Source organism: Macaca thibetana, chromosome 7 (genome assembly GCF_024542745.1).
Source record: "Macaca thibetana thibetana isolate TM-01 chromosome 7, ASM2454274v1, whole genome shotgun sequence".
In the NCBI taxonomy this organism is placed as follows: domain Eukaryota; kingdom Metazoa; phylum Chordata; class Mammalia; order Primates; family Cercopithecidae; genus Macaca; species Macaca thibetana.
In genome coordinates, this window is record NC_065584.1 from 16,993,663 (window position 1) to 17,015,518 (window position 21,856).

Here is a 21,856-nt window from a genome sequence, read left to right on the forward strand (position 1 = left end):
GGCGGAGCATGCAGTGAGCCGAGATCGCGCCACTGCACTTCTACATGGGCAACAGAGCGAGACTCTGTCTCAAAAAAAAAAAAAAAAAAAAGAAGAAGAAGAAGAAGGACATTCTGATGGATGTACTAACATAGATGAAAATTGAGGACATTATGCTAAGTGCAATAAGCCAGTCACAAAAGGACAAATAATGTGTGACTCTACTTATATGTGGTACCTGGAGTAGTCAAACTCAGAGAGACAGAAAGTAGAAGGGTGGTTGCCAGGGCTGGGAGGGGAATGGGAAGCTATTGTTCAGTGGGTGCAACACGCGCAGAGTACTGGAAATGGAAGCTGATGATGGCTGCACAACAGTGTGAATGTACACAGTGCCACTAAACTGTACGCTGAAAATGGCTCATTGGCAAATTTTATGTTACATATATTTTACTACATTTTAAAGAAAGGAAACTTTCTGAGCTCCCTCTGTTGACATGTGTGACTGCAGGAGGGTTTCCAGCATTCGTAGATGACGAGGGACCCTTCTGCCCTTGAGATTCTCTGGCTCTGGATCACGGAGCCAATGTTCTTCCGGGATGGACTTGCTGAGCCACGGAAGCAGCCTCCCAGCACCCCATGCACGTGGGTGTCCTCTTTCTGTGAGGCTTTGGCTCTGTGCTGTCGCCTTCACTAAACATAGATGCTTGTCAAGAGGGACAAAATCCCCCAAATGCGAGGAAAAATTGTTTGGAAACTGAAGATTTGGTTTATGAGGCAAAAGTAGAAGAATTGGAAGAGGGCAGATGGTGGGAAAATGTATTGGAAGCCACATTTGTTTATGAGAGGATCCTCCTTTCTCCGGGGTTGGAGACGGCCACGTCCTGAGATTGGGAGTGGTGCTGGCCCAAGCCCCTCCCCCCATTTCCACAGCCAGTACTCGGCTTGCTTATGACTGGTGTCCCCCAGTTTAAATCCTCATGGGATAGTCTGCTTCCTTTCCAGGGAAGTTCCCTTTTCTAGTTTTTTTCTGAGGATGCTGGAGAGGAAGCCCTCAGGGCATCCCAGCCTCCCTGTCAGCCACCTAAGAGAGCACTGGCTGGCCACCCCGGGTTCAGAAAGCTGAGCAGCTGGGAGAGGCCAGGCCGGGCCAGGAGGGGCACCATGGCAAGGCCCACACCAAAGCCACTCTCCACCAGTCATACCTTCCAGAAGGTTTATTTATTTTCGTGCTTTTCTTTCCAAGATCTCCAAGTTCTCCCCATATCTCATTCAACAATTCGGAGTATGAGAGTGTCCTCTTCAGACTTCTTGCAGGTGTTTCCTGGAAACCTCTGGCTCCCAAGCACCTGGCTCCGGGCTGTCTGCTACAAACATTAATACCTGTCTGTGCAATGCATGCTTGAAACTTTTGTCCGTGCAGAGTAGCCTGGCAGCTCTTTGTTCATAGTTAAGCTTGTGTCTGCCTGTGTTTCATCTATTATCCATTTTGATTTCTACTTTACTGAGTTCCACTATCTGATAAAATGATGACCATACTTTCTGCAAATCGGCGGTATAAGGTGCCTGCTGGTCCCGTCAGCTGTGAAAAAAAATGATCTTTTGCATTTTTGCATAAGGAAAGTACTATTAAAAAAAAAAAAAAAAAAAGGAACCTGAGAGCAGGGAAGAGAAAGAAGAGAATCTCCGAATTTATCCTATAAGTATTCTTGTGGGGATCCTGAGCTGAAAACAACTGGTGGGAACTGATAAGCCGCCTCCAGATGATCAGATTCACTGTCCTTTGAGCACTCCCCCAGTTCATGGGCAGAGAGCGCCTGCTTTCAGCCAGGCATGGTGCCAGGCTCAGGAGGGCCAAGGCCGGAGCCAGAGCACCGACCCTGTGTTCATGCAGCGTGCAGTGAGGTGTGGAGGCAGAATCACACTGGAGCCTGCCACACCTCCGAAGAATCACTCACCTTCAGGGAGGAGGGCGGACTGTTTCCAAGCTCCAGGCCAGGCACGGACAGAAGTCCTGCCTTCAGTGTCCCTTGGCACAGTGGAATCAAGCCATGCGAAACCAAACAGCCCCTCGTGGGAACACACAGGAAATGAAGGCAGAGAAGGCAGGAAATGTAAAACAGGCCAGGATTCACAGGAGCAGCTGGTGGATGCAAGGATGTGCAGTCCCATGTGGCCCCGGAGCCCAGAGAGACACATCCACCTCTGGTCCTGGAGAGCCGCTTGGGCTTCCCGGTGCCCTGCCAGGCCCCTTCCTTCCTAGATCCCTCCTGACTGTGCAGAAGGCGTCATTTCTATATCACAGAGCTTTATGGATGAAGTCCATATCACATCGTGGCCCAGGCCCTTCCCCTTCTAGGTCTAGGTGGTCGGATTCCCATTCTTTTGACATCTGCCGTTGTCTGCTGAACTGCGTCCCAATGTCTCATTTCTTCACTGTGCTCCCCTCCTCAAACTGGGGCATGTGGGGAAATCAGGGCCTTGGGGGCTCAGCCAGAAATAAAGACCGAGAGATCCTCCAGAGAGAAGGCCCTCTAGGAGAGGCAGGCTGGCAGAGCAGAAGAGGCCTGGGACTTGCTTCCCAAATATCAGAAATTACCAAAAAGCTTTACGGTTCAGAGAGAACAATATATTTCTTTTAGGAGCCAGAGTAGTCTGACAGGAAGACTTGCTTTCAAACACGTCCTGTTCACATATGTACTTAGCAGATGGCTATTTGACACTTCCTGTTCCAAAGGCACTTGTTCAATTCCTTTTCCAAATCGGGGGGTGGGTTTTGGGCCCCTCACTTGCTTTGCAGGCCCCCAGCCCTAACACCATGCGCTCAGGGAGCCCTCAGGAATAGCCCTGGCTGTCTAGACTCTCTGGCTTCGCGGATGGCACTACATGAAATGGCTCCCTTCATTAAAAGGTCACTCACAGGGACCGGAGAGGTCTTTGGAACACCAGCAGTGAGGTTCAAGTGGTGTTTTCAGTGGCACCTGACCAGGTCATCTCCAGCTTAGGTGCCGGCTCCTGGATGCTGATCTGAGTGGAGATTAATAGCTGACGTGGGAGCAAAAAATGAGCCAAACTGGGGTTTCTTGAGGTGATTTATTCCAGCTAACTATGTCAGTTGTTTGTTCATGCTAAAAATACCGCTAGAAGGATGGGGGAGTATTCCAGATTGTTGACACTTTGACTGAAATGAGAAGCAAAATGTAACTGATATGAGCTCTAACAGGAGCTCCTGCCTGTCACAAAGAGGAGGGAGGATTAGGACACCAGGAGGTGCAGCCAAACCACCCAGGATGGCCACGGCCTCGGCCCCAGCACCGCCACTCACCGCAGCCTCCCAGCTGAGATAAGGGCTGCTAAGTTGTGAAGAACGAGGTATCTCCTCCTCATACTTTGGCCCTGAGAAACTTCATTTTGCTAAATAGGTGTGGCCTGGATTTTTCCAGGACAGTGGATCTGGGAGTCTAGGTTGGGATGATGCAGCCCTGCACTCACACTGATGGGTGAGACTGGAGTGGCAGGAACGCCATGTGAGTGTCCCAGATGTGCCAGCCTGGTGTGCTGCGACCGCTTCTCCAGCAGCCGGGGACATTAAATGTGGTCACATGGGCTGGGTGCAGTGACTCACACCTATACTCCCAGTACTTTGGGAGGCTGAGGCAGGAGGATCTCTTGAACCTGGGAGTTCAAGACCAGCCTGGTCAACATAGTGAGAGCCCCATCTCTACTAAACTTTTTTTTTAAATTAGCCAGTCATGGTGACGGATGCCTGCAGTCCCAGCTACCCAGGAGGCTGAGGTGGGAGGATCTCTTGAGCCCCGGAAGGTTGAGGGTCTTGACCCTCGAGCCACTGCACTTCAGCCTGGGCAACAGAACAAGACCCTGTCTCAAGCAAAACAAAATAAGATAAATAAAAGTGGTTAAGTTTCTAGAACTTCCTTTGTGGTTAAATAACTCCCAGACAGAAGTTCGCCAAAAAGCTCCTCAGGCCAGCGACTTGCCAGGGCTTCCTTCCTAGAAAAGATGCGCTTAGCAGAGGAGTCATCCGTGCTCTTCAAACCCCCCATTACTGGTTCTGTTGGCAGCCTGGACTGACTGGGGCTGGCATGCAGTTGCGGTTTTGTAACAGAAACCAGGTACTCAGGTTTGATGTATGAAAAGCATATAGACACGGTTTCCAGCTGGCAGCCTGTAAGCTGGCATCGGCTAGCAGGGTTGTGTTAGGCCAGTACGCATTTCAAAAAGTTTGAATTTGCTGACCTTGTGGTCACACTTGCCTGTTTTGGAAGACATTTGAGTTTTCAGCCCCTGGGGAACCCACAATGGGAAGGGGATGATTACTCAGTGCTCTGCAGACTCAAGCAGGTGCCTTTAATGGGGGTGACAGTATGAATGGTACCCCCTCAGTGGGTACACTGTGGCCTCCCCAGCTTCTTCACTGGAGACATGTGGAGGACCTGGGCAGGGCGATAGCACCTTCCGAATGTGATCCAGGGGACCCCTCCAGAAGGAAGGAGGCATTCTGTTCAAGACACAGGCAGGGGTGGCCTTCCTTTGGGGGCTTAATGTAAATGGTTGTTCAGAATTCCCACCGAATTTAAGAGCAAAATCATCCTGTAAAATGTCTTCCAAGACATGCTCCCCCAGTTCTTACTGGAATGAAATGAGCCCAGAATTTCTGAAGTGCGGGGATTGTGAGAACTCTTCCCTGGCAAGTCTTTTTTCTTTTTAAAATCAGACCATGGCAGGTTAGGACGGAGAGTTATGAACGAGAGTGGTGCTTCGTCACTGATCTTAAATTTGCACAGGAATCCCCTGGTGATCTGGTTACATGCAGATTCCGACTCAGTGGGTCTAAGGTGAGTGGAGAACCTGGAGATTCTTCTATGTCTTGCAAGCTCCCGGGGGATTCTGAGGCTGCCTGCCCCGGACACACTCTGAGTGGCAAAGTATTATTGGACCCAAGGCCTTTCCAGCTTTGGATTAATTGGAAACATCTATGTGTTTTCTGATGAACCCCAGTGAATAGCACATCAGTGCAGCAATTGGTTAAGCTAGATGATCTAAGAATTGTATATTTCCTGTGTAACCGTTCAGGAATTCGATGATTCACGTGACATTATTGAGGATGTGCACTTTGGGAGGCCCCATGCAGTATTCGGTATCTAGTAGGAATGGTCACATGAACTCTTCCATCCTTTCTCATCCCTTCCAGCTGTTGCCAGAGGGGCCTCGGGGGGGTTTGAGGCCTCCCAGCTCCAGGACATGCACAGCTGTCATCCCAGCTTCATTGGCCCACCTGGCGGAGGTCAGGCCAGTGACAGTATTGATTTTCAGTGACAGTGACTCAGCCTGGGACCAGAGGCTGCTCTTTGCAGAGATGGAACACCTTCTGGGATTGGGGTGCTTTGGAAACCCAGCCAGGAGAGCAGTGGCTCCAAGAGCAGCCTACGGTGGGCCCTCAGAAATGGTGGTGAAAATGAATCGTGGTCAGTTTCCTTCCAGCCACATGGCAACCTGAAAGGAATCCCTCCTCCCTGCCGAGGGCCTGGGTCGATGGATTCGATGACATCCCTCTCCCTGGGCAGCACTGGGCTGATCTCAGACTCTCTGTTCCCAGCCGAGTTCTCTGGTTTCACATTCCCATCTGCCTTCTCCCCGTCACCACGTGCTACTGGCACATCTCTTTTGACTTCTCTTACCATTCTGATCGGCCAGTTGTCAAACACCTTCTCAAATTAAAATTTCAACATACTTGCCCCCTGCCCCCCTCAGCCTGGTCCGTTATTTCTCTTACCTGGTGATAGATGCTCACTTTCCTTCGGAGAGGTTTGACAGCCAGCCCCGCCACAGCTCCTCATCTGGATAGGCTCCCAGGAGGCAGCAAGAGATGGGGAAGGTATCCAGGGCCCCCTCAGCCGCTGCCCCACTTGGGCAGATCTCGCATGCTTTTCTGCACAGCCATTTTGCATTCCTGCCTACATTCAGTAGACAAACAGACAAAGAGCAGGTCCCCGGCATGCAGAGCCCAGGAGCTCACAACACAGATCAGCACGAGATACGAAATGTTCAAGGTTCCTGTGATTTTACCTCTAACGTGGTTCCTGAGACTGTAGCATTCACGGATCACCTAATTAGTGAAGGTTTTGTATATTAATATGCATGTTTCTAGAAGATGGGAGGGAATTGTTACTTCAGTATTTGTCTGAACTTCTCTAATTTATTTTCATAGAGAGTTCTTCGTACAGCTCAGAATTCAGAAATATCTGCCCTTTTCACTTTATCTTTGGCCCCTGCCCAAGTCTGGGACTCACTGGGGTAGGGCCAAGGCTAAAACTAAATAGGGTGTGAGCTACTAGAGGTGCGAGTCCAGTGGTTGGGAGCAGTTTCCAGGGAGTCAGCGAAGTCTTCCTGGGGAATGGTTTGAGACATTGAGCCTGGCCCTGACCAGTGCTGCTCTGACTCATTTCCTGAGGTGAACAATGGAAAGTCACGATGATGCCGCGTGCCCCAGAGCTTCCTGAGGGGCAGTTGTGTCTTCTTTCTAAGCCCTACCCTAGCCAAACATAGTTATTATTTCAAGAGTTATCTTGAGATTCTTAAAATATTCCAGAAGTACAGTAAAATAGCATTTCTATGTGTTTTAATGAAAAGTAAACTTTGATTAACGAGGTCCTTCAAACAACTAGATTTTATATGCACCAGACTTTTGGATGAAAGACAAGTCACAAAACACACACACGCACAAGTGCGCACACACACACACGGACACGCATGTGCACATGCACACGCACACAGACACATGCACACGCACACAGGCATGTGCACGTGCACACACAGAGATGCATGCACACGCACACAGACATGCATGTGCATGTGCACACACATAGACGCATGCACACACAGACACACGTGCATGAACACACAGACACATGCACACAGACACATGCATGTGCACACACACACACACACACACACGATTGGGTTTTTGTTTTGTTTTGTTTTTGTTTTGTTGTTTGAGACAGAGTGAGTCTCTGCCGCTCAGGCTGGAGTGCAGTGGCGCAATCTTGGCTCACTGAAACCTCTGCCTCCTGGGTCCAAACGATTCTCCTGCCTCATCCTCCAGAGTAGCTGGGTCTACAGGTGTGTGCCACCACACCCAGCTAATTTTTGTATTCTTAGTAGAGACGGGGTTTCACCATGTTGACCAGGATGGTCTCAAACGCCTGACCTCAAGTGATCTGCCTGCTTCGGCCTCCCAAAGTGCTGGGATGACAGGCGTGAGCCGCTGCGCCCAGCCAAATGTGATTGTTCTTTAAAGAACTATGTATGAAAGATCCCAGAAGCAACACCTGGTAGCCCAAACGCCTGCTCACCTGTAGCCCTACTCAAGTTTCAGGGCATCATGTGGCCCAAAACTAGAAGTCCTGCCCAATAGTAGTGGTCAGGTCTTTTTCTCCAATTGGATTGTAAATTTTTTGTAAGCAAGGGAATGTATTTAATATCACTTTGTATTCAACATAGCCAGCACAGAGCTTTGCACATTTTAGAGTTTTAAATATTTGGCAATGGATGAGAAAATGTCCTGTGTTTTCATTAGTGCCAGTAGTATGGTTGGATTTTCAGTCATCCTTCTCTGTTTCTTATTCACATGGATTTGGGTTTAAATTTCTATCCTACCAATCACTAGTGGTGTTAATTTGAGCAAATTACTTAACTCAGCCTCATTTGCAGGTTGTCGTTCAGAATCTGGAATTAAATATTTAAAGTATCTGGCAGCTGCTGTTATTATTGTTATTATTTTGCTTGTCTTCGAAGCAGAAGCTTCCTGGCTTGTAGCTTATGATTTCCCAGTTGTGAGCTCTTGTGTTTTTTATAGTTATGTTTCCATTTGGAAGGTTTAACTCCTATTATTTAAGTCTGACTTCAGTGAGGGGTTGCTAGTTGACCTGAATCTTGACGGATGAATAGATGCTTAAAAGGCAGAAATGGATGGAAAGGGTATTCCAAACAGAGGGAACAGCATATGCAAACAGCCAGGGTCATGGAGGAGAGTGACACGTAGGGGAAGTTGACCACAGCTCGAGTGGGAGTGTAGGTGATGGGCAATGAACAAATCCTTTGGTAGCTAAGCATGTGGGTGGACAGGAGCCAGACAGCAAAGGCATTGTATGAGATGCTAGATTTGGGTCATCAGTAATGAGATCTGATTGGTACTTTAGCAAGGTTCTTCTTTCCTTCATTAATTTTCTGTAAGTTTTCAATGAGTCTATGAACAAAATATTCTTTTGGGGGGAGGGGGACAGAGTCTCACACTTTCACCCAGGCTAGAGTGGTGTAGTGGCATGATCTCAGCTCACTATAGCCTTCACCTCCAGGGCTCAAGCAATCCTCCCACCTCAGCCTCCTGAGTACCTGGGATTACAGGTGCACACTACCATGAGTAGTTAATTTTTATATTTTTTGTAGAGACAGGATTTCACCATGTTGCCCAGGCTGGTCTTGAACTTCTGAGCTCAAGTGATCCACCTGCCTCAGCCTCCCAAACTGCTGGGGTTACAGGCATGAGCCACCATGCCTGGCTAATATATATATATATTTTAAATTAGATTCATAGCTGGGCATGGCGGCTCACGCCTGTAATCCCAGCACTTTGGGAGGCCGAGACAGGTGGATCACTTGAGGTCAGGAGTTCAAGGCCAGCCTGGCCAACATGGCAAAACCCTGTCTCTACTAAAAATACAAAAATTGGCCAGGTGTGATGGCATGTGCCTGTGGTCCCACCTATTTGGGAGGCTGAGGCAGGAGAATCGCTTGAACCCAGGAGGTGGAGGTTGACTGTGGGCCAAGATGACACCACTGCACTCCAGCCTGGGCAACGGAGCGGGACTCTGTCTCAAAAAAAAAAAAAAAATTAAATGCATGAACTTGTGTGGCTAGCTCAGAGTCTCACCCTCGTCTCCTCTGCCCTCTTCATCATGTTGACAGTTAGACATATTGAAATGTATTAAAAGTTAACTTTTCGCAAGTTTTTCCGTAACTTTCTTTTTGCCTCAGGGTTTCCTCAGCACATTGAATCTATATCTTTGGGTGTCAGCCACAGAAAATGAATGCTGACCATTGTTTGTGTGCTCTTCCTTTCTGTGCTAATGTAACATATACCCAGCCAGATGTTTCTGAACAGTCTTGAAGTGTGTAAGCAGGTTTGGCAAATAGGATGACGAGCATCACTGCTTCTGTTTTCAGTATTGTTTTGTATCTTGTAAACAAGCTGAGGTTTGGGGAAATGATGGAAAGGCGGCAACTTCTGTTCCTGCTTTCCCTTGGGCATCCCAGGGAGTGTTGGCGACGGGCGGGGCAGGTGTTTCTGTCCATTGTCCTGGGCATACCTGCGTGGCTTCTGCCCATTGTCCCGGCCGAACCTGCGTGGCTTCTGCCCATTGTCCCGGCCGTACCCGTGTGGCCTCTGCCCATTGTCCCAGCCGAACCCGCGTGGCCTCTGCCCATCATCCCGGCCGAACCCGTACCTGGGCAGCAGCTGCAGGCTTTCCTCTTTGTCCCTGCTGTGTCCCTGGCTCTTTTTCTCTGCCAGCCTCTCTTCATGCTGTTCCTCTTGAGAGGTCTTCCAAGTGCTTTTTTCCATCGTTTGTGCTCAGCCACTCCACCATTGTCCTTCCTGTCTGGTTCTCTGAAATCCAAGCCCACACCTTTTCAACTCCATATCCTGAGTCAAGTGTTTGAAAGCTGTTATTTTATGTTAATTAGAAGTTCTTTTTCCAGCCAAGAAGGCTTGCTCAAAACTGTTTCCCCAAGCTGAGGCTTAGAGACGCACTCTGGCATTCTCTCCTTTGGGTACAGTTAAAGGAATCACAGTTCTTTGCTGTTAGAGGCACCCCGCTGCCTGCTGTGGGGCAGGCACCTCCTCTGGGAGGCAGGTGGCCTTGGAGGAGAGTTCTTGGCATGGCCCCCAGAGAGCTCCAGCCTGTGCAGCACGTGCACGGCTTCCTGGACCCCCCCCCCCAGTCCTCTGTGGGGCCTCCCCTTGCCGCAATTGCTTGGCAACCACTCCTCACCCTCGCTACCCAATGGTGACCTATTTGGCAGCTTCTCCTTCCTTTGTCAACTCCCTTAGTTGACCCCAGTTTGGTGGGAGATTCTGGTGGAAAAGTACTCCCATCATGTTCTGGACTCGGGCAGGCTTCAGCAGGAGTCAGCTTCTGGTGTCTTTAAATCCCCCCAGAGGCACCCTGAGCGCCTGCCATCCCATTTAGGCAGTCTTGGTAAGGCTTCTGAAGCATTTCCGCTTCTTGAGATGTTTTTGAGCAGAAGCTGAGCCCTGTTCTCACATCTGGCCTCGCTCTTTATGCCCACCTGCTTGTAGATCAGGGACTACATCCCTCCCTTTACCTGGCCCTCATCCCATCATTCCAGGCTTCTGCAAGCCCAGGCATGGGGAGGCCGCAGCCCTGGACCCACTGGGAGCACCACACCGCCCTGGACTTCCATTTGGAGGGGGTGCTGGGGGTGCTTGGTGTGAACCTATCCCGAACTTGGGCAGTGATGGGTTAGGACCACTTTCATTCCACCTCTCACACATGAAAAAGAGACTTTCCTCCTCTAAGGTACCTTTGAATGAGGACCTCACATCATGCAGGGTGAAGGAATTCTCCTGGATGTCTAACTGAAATCTCTAAAACACCTTGCTTTATCTTCTGTGGTTTATAGAAAAAGTGGTCGGTGAGTAAATGCTGATTTAAGGCCCCGTGAATTCAGAACACAGTTCTTGGTACTGGAGCTGAGGCTACGGAGAGGCAGAGAGAGATGTCAGGGCTCTTGTCCTCAGGGAGAAAATCGCATCCAGAAAACAACCAAAGGGCACCAGAGCTTCGGTTTCCTTATCTGTCGAGGAGGGTTAGACACCACCTGCCTTGACAGCTTCTTCCAAGGACATGACCACGTGTGAAGTGCCAAACACAGGTCTGGCACATGGGATGCCTTCAGTCAGCAGGAGCTCCTCCCTCTCTTTTTCTTCTTTTTAGTATTAACAGCAAACATAAGCTAATATGGCACATACTGAGTAGAGAAGATAAAGGGATAAAACTCGTATTGACAGAAGACTTACTTATTTAAGTGGGGTTCTAGCTGGGTTTGGGAAGAATTAAAGAAAGATGTGCATGAGTGGAAGTTACAATTGGGGACGTGGCACGTATAGCCATAGAGTTGTGCCAGAAAGGTAGCATTTGGCCTATATTGGCAGAAGTAACGGGTCCAGTCGGATGAGATGGTGAAAGAAGAGTGGCTAGTTGGTGGAGTGCCTTAAAGGACAAGATACAGGCGGGGTGCGGTGGTTCACGCCTGGAATCCCAGCACTTTGAGAGGCCGAGGCGGGCGGATCACGAGGTCAGGAGATCGAGACTATCCTGGCTAACACGGTGAAACCCCATCTCTATTAAAAATACAAAAAAATTAGCTGGGCGTGGTGGCGGGTGCCTATAGTCCCAGCTACTGGGGAGGCTGAGGCAGGAGAATGGCGTGACCCAGGAGGCGGAGCTTGCAGTGAGCCAAGATTGCAAGCAAGACTCCGTCCTCAAAAAAAAAAAAAAAAAAAAAAAAAAGGAGGTGGGAACAAAAATGATTTCTGGGGGCTGGGCACGTTGGCTCACGCCTATAATCCCAGCACTACTAAAAATACAAAAATTAGCCAGACATGGTGGTGGGCACCTGTAATCCCAGCTACTCAGGAGGCTGAGGCAGGAGAATCACTTGAACCCAGGAGGCAGAGGTTGCAGTGAGCCGAGATCATGCCACTGCACTCTAGCCTGAGTGACAGAGCGAGACTCCATCTTGGGGGAAAGAATGATTTTTGGAGATCTTTATAATAAGATGTGTGAGAGCTGGGTAAGTCAGGGGACAGGAAGAACACAAGGAAGGAAGCTGGGCTCGTACTAGGACTTTTACTAGGATAGTGGTGACAAGTGCAAGGGCCAGGAGAGCTGATGTCTACAGGCACCTAGGCTGATGTCCGCAGAGAAACATAAGTAGAATCTGGAAATGGCATTACCCTGAGGGGCCACGAAAGTGAGAACATTCTGAGCTTAGTGCCCAGAAGGTCTTGGCGGAGGGTGGAGCAGTTGATGGTAACAAAAAATAGGGAAGAGAGACCTAGGTGATTGCGGAAGGAGCCTTAGGCCCTCAGTAGCAGGCATGGGACGATGCAGGAGCTGACGGCCTATGCCAGAGGCTGCCCTTCTTCATGGGACTTCCGCTCAGGCTTTTGAAGCTCACAGGACGGTGAGCATCATTGTGGAGGGTTATCTGTAGATATGTATATCAACTGAGTCATATCTCCTGTGTAATTCTGTAAATAAACCAAGTTCTCTTTTAATGAGTTTTTGAGGTTTCATAAATAAATTGGTTTGGTTCTAAAAAGCACGCTTTTAGTAAATTCCCTGTGTTCTGAATAAAATTGGCCACGCTAATGCTTTCAGCCTGACCACAAATAGTCACATCGTGCTTGCATTTGCCTTAGTGGCGAGACTTATGCAAAGTAACACCTTGAGCCAGGAGTTCTGGAATCCCGCTTTCCTTGGACCACACATGTGGATAGTTTCTGAAATGAGTACAGTTGCTTCTGGGTCTAAGCCCACCGCTTGTCTTGTTGGGATGGGGACTCTGTGGCTTGAGCTGCAGTGTTTTCTCCCTTTGTCTCCTCACTGCAGACTACTGTTTTCCAAAGTGAAGTTGCAGTCACTCTGCCGGGGCCCAGACGAGGCACTCCTGACTTGTAAGCACATGCTGCAGATATGGAAATCCTGCTACAACCTCACCAACCCCAGGTAAGAGGCCAGCAAGGCCTGCTTTGCATGGCTTTTGCATGGGTCCCTGCCTATCAGTGCCTTCTCTGATTGGCATTCAGCAGGCATTAACTCTGTCACCCCTGTGCACCTCCAGGCCCCCAAAAGTCGCAGATGATAGCAGTGGAGCTTCACACTCCATGTTTAAGGTGCTGTTGTCCCAGTGGCTGATGCAGCCTCCAGATCCTGGGTTTCTTTTGCTTTCACTGCCGTAGTGACCCACCAGGCTCAATTCGCAATGGATCTCTATCCAGTTTCTCTCTGCCGTCCGTTTACCTAACTCCTTTGACAAGTCTTATCTTTCTGGTAATTTATGTACAGACCAGTCTCTTCTGTGTTCCAGCTGGGGTTCCTGCAGTAATATTTAAAAGACCTGCACAGACAACAGGCCGCATGCTAGTGGCTATTAGCCTGATAAAAGATCACTGTGAAAAAGTTAAAATCATGACGCATACAACTATCAAATACACACATGTCAAAGATTTTATTTGCCTTATTAACTCATGCAGGAACCCGGAAAATGTTAAGACCTATTCACAGAAGAGTCTGAAGAACAGATACTCATAGGCAGGAATGCTGAATGATTTGCAAGTAGATACAAAAACAGCATTCTGTAAGACGATGAAAGATATCGTTTGGGGTTCTTTACTACAGGGTGACAACATCAATTGTCTCTCCCCCACAAACAAAATTCACTTGCCTTATTATCAGTTTTCTGCAGGTTAATTTCTACCCCTACAGAGCTGTAAAGTAGCTCAGTCAATGGGAAGTGAGTCAACAGTGCCTGCCCCTTTAGAGTCAGATAACCCCAGGAAGGTCTGCTGGTCAACCCCCCGCATTCCACGGACGGACACCCAATAACCTATTTGCCCATTTCCAAGTCTTGCACAGTTTTCCCTTGCATGTGTTTAGATTACTAAGTGAAGGAAGTCATGTAATGGGAAGGGATGTAATGATTCAAGTGAATTCACACAACTGCTCATACACTCAGAGTATTTTTTACCTTCCTGTGCAACTGATATCATGCTTTTAAGAATCAGGGGCCTAAAAACGTGTCACCTAAAATGTAAATGAGTACTAAGGGTGAGGTGGGCAGTGGGCTGGTGGCCGTGGTCTGCAGACACCAGCAGGGAGGGAGGGCTACGGAAGCAGCAGAACAGAGATGGGGTTCCCTGTGAGATTTTGCTTTACAAACGTTTCTGCAGTTTAAAAAAAATGTTCAAAGTCAGGGCCCTGTTAAGGGGATGGACCCCCTGGAAACTGACAGACAGACCTGTGACCCCAGGCCCTGTGGGCTGTGTACCTGGAAGGAAGAGAACTCTGCCTGGAAAGCCATGTACTGTCCAGCCCCTGCCCCGCCCTCCCCCAAGCAGCCCCAGGTCCCCCCGCCCCGTCCCCCTGATTCAAGCTGGGAGTCCCCTTCCCAGGCACAGGAATGGCGCGGCGCTGTGCTGCCGGGCACACCCGCCCTTCGCTTGGTGACAGGTAATCATGAGACTGGCCTCTTCCCTTTTGTGGATATGTTCTCAAAATAAAGATCATTTTAATTTTTTAAAAATTCTACATTTCTAAGTCTGGGAGCAAAAATAGAAACTGTCCACATTTATCTCCCCCGAAAGCCCCCACTCCTGGCCTATGAAATCTTCAGGATTTGGGGGAGTCTGCCTCCGAACCAGCTAGCGGGAGATGCTGCCCAGGCAGGTTGCCTCGGCGCCAGAGCGCGTTCCTTTGCCTGTACCCCCTTTAGAAATGAAAAAATAAACCCATCAGCTTCGTGTTGCCAATTTCCCCTCAGTTCCCCACACCTCTCCCACCTCCCCACATTCCCTCCCACTTAGCAACCAAGAATATTGAATGTGAGGAGAAAAAAAATAGCAGAATTGGAAAGCTTTTTAAAAATACTTAACCAAATGCCTGGGCTGTGTCCATACTTCCTCCGTTTCCTGAAGGTTCCTTCAGGGCCAGAGTGGGGAGGACCCTGGCTCCAGGCAGTGTCTGGTGGGGACTGGCGGATGGGGTGGGCGGTAGAGGCCCCACCGGTCACTCAGAATTCCCCCTCCAGCTCCCCACAAAGCCTTGAGGGAGGGCTGGTGAATCGCGCAGCCCCTTATTAAGGAGTGTCCTGTCTGGTTTTTTAACTTGATTTTCTCTGGGGTAGAAATAAATGTTTCTCCTGTAGCCTTTATCATTGTGTAAATGCAGTCTTCCCCCACAGCCTGCTCAGTAAGAGGTGACCCTGGCAACAGAATAAAGCCTGAAGGAAGGGCTGTGTCTTTCGGGGGACACATACCTTGCAGCGCTCCGGAGTGGGGCCGCTGCGGCTCCAGCAGCCTAGAGGCTGGGATCAGGGCATACAGGGATTTAGAGGAGGGTAGAATCACATGAACAAGCACCTAAGAATCATGCCTTCTTTAAAATAAAATGAAAACTGAGCAGAAAGCATTTTGGCAGGCCGCATTTGGCTTCTCCCCGGAGCTGGTCCGTGCTGACGTCCCGGCTTCCTTGCTTCTGAGCATGCTGGGTTTGTTTTGAGCCCTCTGCTCAACCTGCCAGTTCCCCAGTCTTCCCCACCCCCTTCCAGATCCACCCCAGGCTCTGCACAGGCCTCCAGGGCAGTGAGACGAGGAAGATGTGGGCAGTAGCAGGGAGTGAGTGGCCAAATTGAGAACAGACCCTAGCTTCTAGCTTCGTATTCTCAGCAACCCATTCCCTCTTCCCAACTTTTGCTTAAAGAGGGGGAAAAAAATTACACTGAGCTAGTCGCTAAACTGAGCGTTGGAAAACTTGCAAATAGTGTTCCACCTGCAGTTGGAGATGCGTCTCTTGCTGTGAGCAAAATGGTGGGTGGCATTCTCTTACATTTGGCGAGGTGTTTGTCATTTCAGAAGCCTGGATTCTATTTCCCTCGGTCTGCAGTTTTGCTTGCAGTTGGGATAGAAATCTGTCTCATGCTTTGTCTCCTCTCCCTGGGTGAAGTGTAAGGCTCCCTCAGTCCTTGTGCATGTTGACCTGGCCACTCAAGACAGTGTGAATTCTCACTAGAATCTCACCAGAAGGTCCCAGCAGGCTCCCTGAACTGAATCTCAGAGCATTTCAGCCAGGGATGGTAATAACCGTGTTTCTTGAACCTTCTCCATGCCAGCACTGTACTAGGCCATTGATGTGTTATCTTCAATCCCTACATTAGCCTTGCAAGATAGCTACCATTACTTCCATTTTACAGAAAATAAAATTGAAGATAAAAGTGGCTAAATAACTCGCCTAAGTTTTTCCAATTGAATATGTAGCAGAACAGTGATTCAGCCCCAGGCCTAACATCAAAGCTCTCTCCACACTAGCATGCTGCCTCTCTTGAGCTGACAACCAGTTTCTTTTCATTTTTTATTGTTAACCACTTCTTTTCCCCTCTTGTCACTGCTACTAGACCCATCTCCGTCATGTACCAATGAGGTGACATCTGCATATGATTCAAAGTCCTGTTTCAGTTACTTGCCAACAAACAGCATTTAAACACACACATACTCACATTCACATTTTTTTGCTCTAACCTCAGTTAGGAGTCAGAGATCCCATTTCATCCTTACAGTCACCAGCATTTGGGTGGAGCTTTTCTTTTTATAAAGCATATCCTCATTCCATCTTTGAAGCAGCCCCATAAAATGGGCAAAAGTCATATGATCTCATACCCATTTTACTGATGAGACAATTGAGGCTCCAGGATATTGGGAACTTACCTTGACTCTTATAATCCAGGCCTCCAAAAACAGAAGTTCCTCCCCGATCTGCCCCTGTTCTGATTCCCTAGCCGAGGCCCTTCTTTTAGGTGCTGTATTTACTGTGTGCCAGGCACTATTCCAGGAGTTGGGAAGAGGCTCAGCTGAGACAAGAGCTCCAGCGTTCTGACTCCGAGCCCACCCCACCACCACCAAGCCTCTTGTGTTTAACCTCTGTGTGGCTGTGGAAGATAGAGGATTTCCAAGAGAGGCTTCTAATGGCCAGTATAACTTTAAGTCTCATTACAATTCAGTGGTTATAGGGAATAGAAGTCCCTGCATGTGTGCATCTACACATGTGGGCATCCCCTACTTACATACTCTGGATTTGGGGTCCTTCCCATTTTCTCTCCCTCTACTACCAGCACTCACCAGGAGTAGTTTTCTCTCCCTTCCTGCCTCCTGCCTTGGGAAGTGCTCCTGGCAGCCTAAGGGCCTGGCAGAGAAGAGGCGAGGTGACTGGGCCATGAGGAGGAAATGGGTGGTTCACAGAAGTGCCCGAGCAGATGTGTTGCAGAGGGAGAGAGGAAGGTGACTTTCCAGCTTGCCTGAGAGACTGGCCAGAGCGAGCAAGTTAGGGAGGCTCAGGGCTGCTCAAGGCCTCTCCTTGCCCCTTGTCCAGTATTCTAGGGGTCAAATGCAAATCTTGATTGGTGAAGACTCTGTACCATGTAAATGAAGAACTAAAAATTGCTTCAAGCATTCAGTAAAATTCTTAATCGGTCACAAATACCTAATTATTTTTAATTTTTATTTTTTTTACTTTTTATATTTTTTGAGACAGTCTTGCTCTGTCGCCCAGGCTGAAGTGCCGTGGCATGATCATAGCTCACTGCGGTCTGTCTCCCAGGCTCAAGCCATCCTCTTGCCTCAGCCTCTCAGATAGCTGGGGTCACAGGTGCACACCACCACGCCTAAATTATTTTTTTATTTTTAATAAAGATGAAGTCTTGCTATGTTGCCCAGGCTGATCTTGAACTCCTGAGCTCAAGCTATCCTCCTGTCTCAGCCTCCAAAAGTGCTGAGGTTACAGGCGTGAACCACTGTGCCCAGCCCTAATTATTTTTAGAGAGAAAACATTCAATGTGGAAACAAAAGCATCTCTATGTTGAATAGTGGATTGTTGTGCACACACTGTGTTCAGAGGGAACTAAGGCAGACACACTAAGGATGTAACTGAACGCCGTTTCCCAGCTGGTGGAGGGAATGTGGATCCTGTGCCATTGTCAGGGGGCGAGGTTCAAAATTCAGATGATGGTTTTGTTTGGGGTTTCTAACATTTTAACTCGGCTTCCCCGTACCTCCTACAATTGCACCAGAAGCCTAGGGATAAGTTGGCTGCAGGAATTGACTGGCCATATTAACCTCAGATGTGTGTTGTAGGTATGTAGGTTTATACACACCTGGCATGTACCTAAAAGTTGTAAGTCTTCACAATGCTCCATCTATGTGACCTTATGTCATCCTCACACAGTTCTGTGTAGGACAACAATCCTTATCTTCATCTGATCAGGGAAGTCAGTGAGGCACAGGGAAAGCTGCCTTTCGCCCAAAGTGACCTCCTCATTAGTGACAGCACCGAAACATGGTGAGATAGGAAGCCTGGAAGATGAGAATGTCTGAAACAAACCTCAGATTTGGACCCCCAGAAACCCAGGCAAATCCTTCCTTTGCAATGCCAGTACCTCATCGCGTGTCTTGGAATCCCCAAGGTGGTGAATAATATGTCATCATTTCACTGTATTTTGAGACAAATCTTCTGAAAAACTCCTAAGTGGATTGCCATTGCAATATTCAGATAATTTGCACTTAGGAGCATTTATGTGAAAAAGGCTACCTGGACAGACCTGCGCTAGAAATACTCAGTCAGCGTTGTGATGAATGGAAATTTGCGTGTACTTTTATGTTGTCTTCTGTTCGGAGACATGTATTGTTTCTCAGTTATAGAAGCAATTAAAAGAGCAGTTTCCAAAAAACATGTCTGAGATGATGTAATAAGTATAGGCTGACAAACAGTCTGTCCTGAAGGAAGTTTCCTTCTGCTTCCTGTGGATTTCTCTAATGTAGTTAGAGAAATCGCTGGATGTGGAAATTGCAGCCTGTAAACTGTATTAAGTTTCATGCCAAATCTTGTTTGTACTGCTTTAGCAACAGCTGCATAAAGGAAGGAAATTGTGTCCCTTTATTGTAGAATCTGAACTTCTTCACAACTAAAAAATCACTCTTAAAGCCCCCAGATTGGAAAAGAAAATAGATTCAAAGCATTGAAGATTCAAACTTCAAGAGACAGATGTGATTCTTTTTGGAGCTGCTTTGATAGGATATCATGATACAGGAAAAAAGCAATAGTGTTTTCCTACAAGCTTCCCAGAATTTAAAAAAAGAAATCCATATTGGCTGAGATCCCTTAACCGTTTCCCAGTTAGGCCCGCTGTGGTCTCCCGTGTGGCATTACCAGGTGAACAATGCCAAGCTTGTTTTGTAGACGCAAGCTGGAGAGGGGACTCAGTAGAGATGGGCAGTGCAGGAAGCTGGTAGGAGTGGTGTTATGGAGGCTGCCACCAAAACCCTGCCATGTTCTCTCCCAGTCCCTGCATATCCCTAGCAGCTGGCTTTCTCCAGCTTAGGAACACTAGACAGGGCTCGTACACCGGCAGGAAAGTTAACCACACGATGTAGCACGAAGGCCTACGTTCTGGGGACCCTGAGGAGCACATGACTGTGATCACAGTCAGAAAGGGGGGTTGGGGGTCCTTAAATCCAGCAGCTGCACCTTAGAACCATCTGAGGAACTGTGAAAAATGTCGACCAGCCCAGGAGTTTTGATTTGTTCAGTCCACAGTGGGACCTAGGTGTCTGTTGTTTAGAGATGTCCTGGGTGATTTTCTCATGCAGCCTGGGTTTAGAAGCACGGGTGTGGAGCGTTGGTTCATGAAGACAACTCTTCATGGACTCACTTGCTGAGACTTCACTTTCTAAGGTTGCTAATGCCAATCAGTTTCCCCTTGTAAGGTGGATGGAAAACGAAGCTTGAAGTTTTCATTTTTGTGTCTTCTAATGACACAAAAGAGGCCAAAATTAGCCAGGGTCTGTGGGTGTGGTTTATGCCCTGTTTGTGATAGTGAACACTGAAAGGAATCCCAGCCCAGGCCAAGCCAGGAAGCAGGATGCCTCCTTCATAAGAAAGATGCTGAAGAACGTAAAAACCGCACAGAAGGTATTCACTGGCCTTCAGGAGTCGGTACAGGTTGCCTCTCTTTCCTTCCCTCCTCCCACCTTGCAGGTGACTGACATTTGTAGCTGTGTTTTGCAGTGATTCTGGACGTGGGAGCAGCCTCTTAGATAGAACCATTGCTGACAGACGACAGCTTAATACAATTACTTTGCCAGACTTCAGCGATCCCGAGACAGGTGAGAATAAAAAGCCAGAGGGGACGAAATGGTGTCATGGAGAATGTGGGGGCCTGGGACCGAGTGACATGGGATGAGACTGATCGGGTTGAGGTTGGAAAAATTTCTCGCACAAATGGTTTAAACACTCAATCGAGGTGCATTTCTCCAGTGTCTTTCTCAAGTGTTTGTTCTCGGTGGGGCCAATCGTATGGTTTGCCCAGCCCAGTGCTTTGAAATTGGTTTCCCCCTTTGCTCTTGGAACTTAAAGTTTGAAACTAAAATGAGGTGGTTTCTGTCCCCATCAGGTTTCCCCTCTGCTTCCCTGTGTCTCCCTCTCGCTTTGGGTTTCAGACCTCGCTGAAAGCAAGGTTCGCTTTCTAATCAGTTGCACATATAAACACAAATACACCCAGCACAAGACCCCACAGGGTGGCAGGTGGGTTCCACTGTCCCCACGCAGAGGCCCGAGGCACTTCCTGCCTATGAGCAAATCTGCACACCTCGTTGTGTGTGTGTTCCACATTCGCCTGAGTACAGGGGAGTGAGTCCACCTGCGTAGACCCCACAACGGTGACCCAGGTGAAGTGTCCCTTACCTGAGATGCCCAGGACCAGAAGTGTGTTGGGTTCGGGAATATTTACATAAGCATAATGAGATATCCTGGGATTGCACCCCAGTCTAAACACAAAGTCCATTTCTGTTTCATATACACCTATACACAGAGCCTAATTTTAGGCAATTTTATACAATATTTTAAAGAATTTTGTTCATGAGACAAAGTTTTGACTGCATTTTGACTGTGGCCCATCACGTGAAGTCAGGTGCGGAATTTTCCACTTGTGTTGTATCAGCACTCAGAAACGTCTGGATTTTAGAGCATTTCAGATTTTGGATTTTCAGATTAGGGACGCCCAACCTGTACCAACGATTCAGTGGTAACCTGGGTGACTTGACAGACCCACAAAACACATAGACCTGCTCTTCTTTGAGCCTCAAAAATCATTCTAGAGCATCATTTGGAAGCTGCTCCTGTTCCTTCTCCCCCACCCACAGGGGACTGTGTATGGCTTCATCTCTATCTGCGTATGCCTGGTCTTTTACGGGCTGGCTGCATGAAAGGGACCACGAGGTTGTTTTTTTGTCCTTGTGCCACATCCCAGCTCCTGCCAGAACCTTTCCGAAGAAAGCCCGAGAGCAGCTGTGAGTCCTGCACTGCCAGGGCTTGTCCCCTGGAAAAACCTATCCAGGTGGGCTAAGAGCGATAGGGCCTTCGGGAGCCAGATGTGATGCTCAAGCCAGGCCCACCCGCACAGCTGCCTTGCAGATTGCATATCTGCCCTAGGCTCCCTTCTACCAAATTTAAAATCAGCTTGAGAAATCAGATCCATAGGTCCTGCGGCTCCTGGGTCAAAAGATTTTTGGGTGCTGGAAGCGGCACAAATCGTAAATTGGTGCAGTTTAATCTGGCTTGCAGCTGCTGCTTAAAATGTGGACTGAGCCATGGAGAAACTCACCCCCTGGAGTGGCCTGACCACTCTCCAGACAGGTCAGCGGTTGTTGGTGGGCTTAGACTGCACACCAGGCAGAGACCCTGGCTGGAATAGCACAGCAGAGTTCTGCCTCATCCCAGCTCCTGCTAAGGCACCTGTCTAGGCCCTGTCATTGTAGGAAAGAGGTCAGGCTGTCAGGACTAGCCACTGCAAGGTGAGGCTCAGACACAGGGAATCAGAGGAAGTGAAACTCACTATAGCACCGGCAGCAATTTCGGCTGATTCAAAACAGCTGCTGTGGCCACCCAGCACTGTCTCCCCACTTTTCTCCCTCCTGAGTATCCTGTGAGAACAGCCACACTAAATTCAGACC

The 21,856-nt window shown here is 48.6% G+C and overlaps 1 protein-coding gene across 4 annotated transcripts in view; it reads left to right on the forward strand.

Moving 5' to 3' along the window:
- TTC7B (tetratricopeptide repeat domain 7B) overlaps nucleotides 1–21,856 on the forward strand; it is a 271,924-nt gene that overhangs the window by 179,131 nt on the left and 70,937 nt on the right. For all 4 annotated transcript variants that reach the window (XM_050799034.1, XM_050799035.1, XM_050799036.1 and 1 more), the window contains 2 exons: nucleotides 12,693–12,809; nucleotides 19,914–20,011. In XM_050799034.1, the coding sequence (XP_050654991.1) occupies nucleotides 12,693–12,809; nucleotides 19,914–20,011 (215 nt within the window). The remainder of the gene's footprint in view (nucleotides 1–12,692; nucleotides 12,810–19,913; nucleotides 20,012–21,856) is intronic.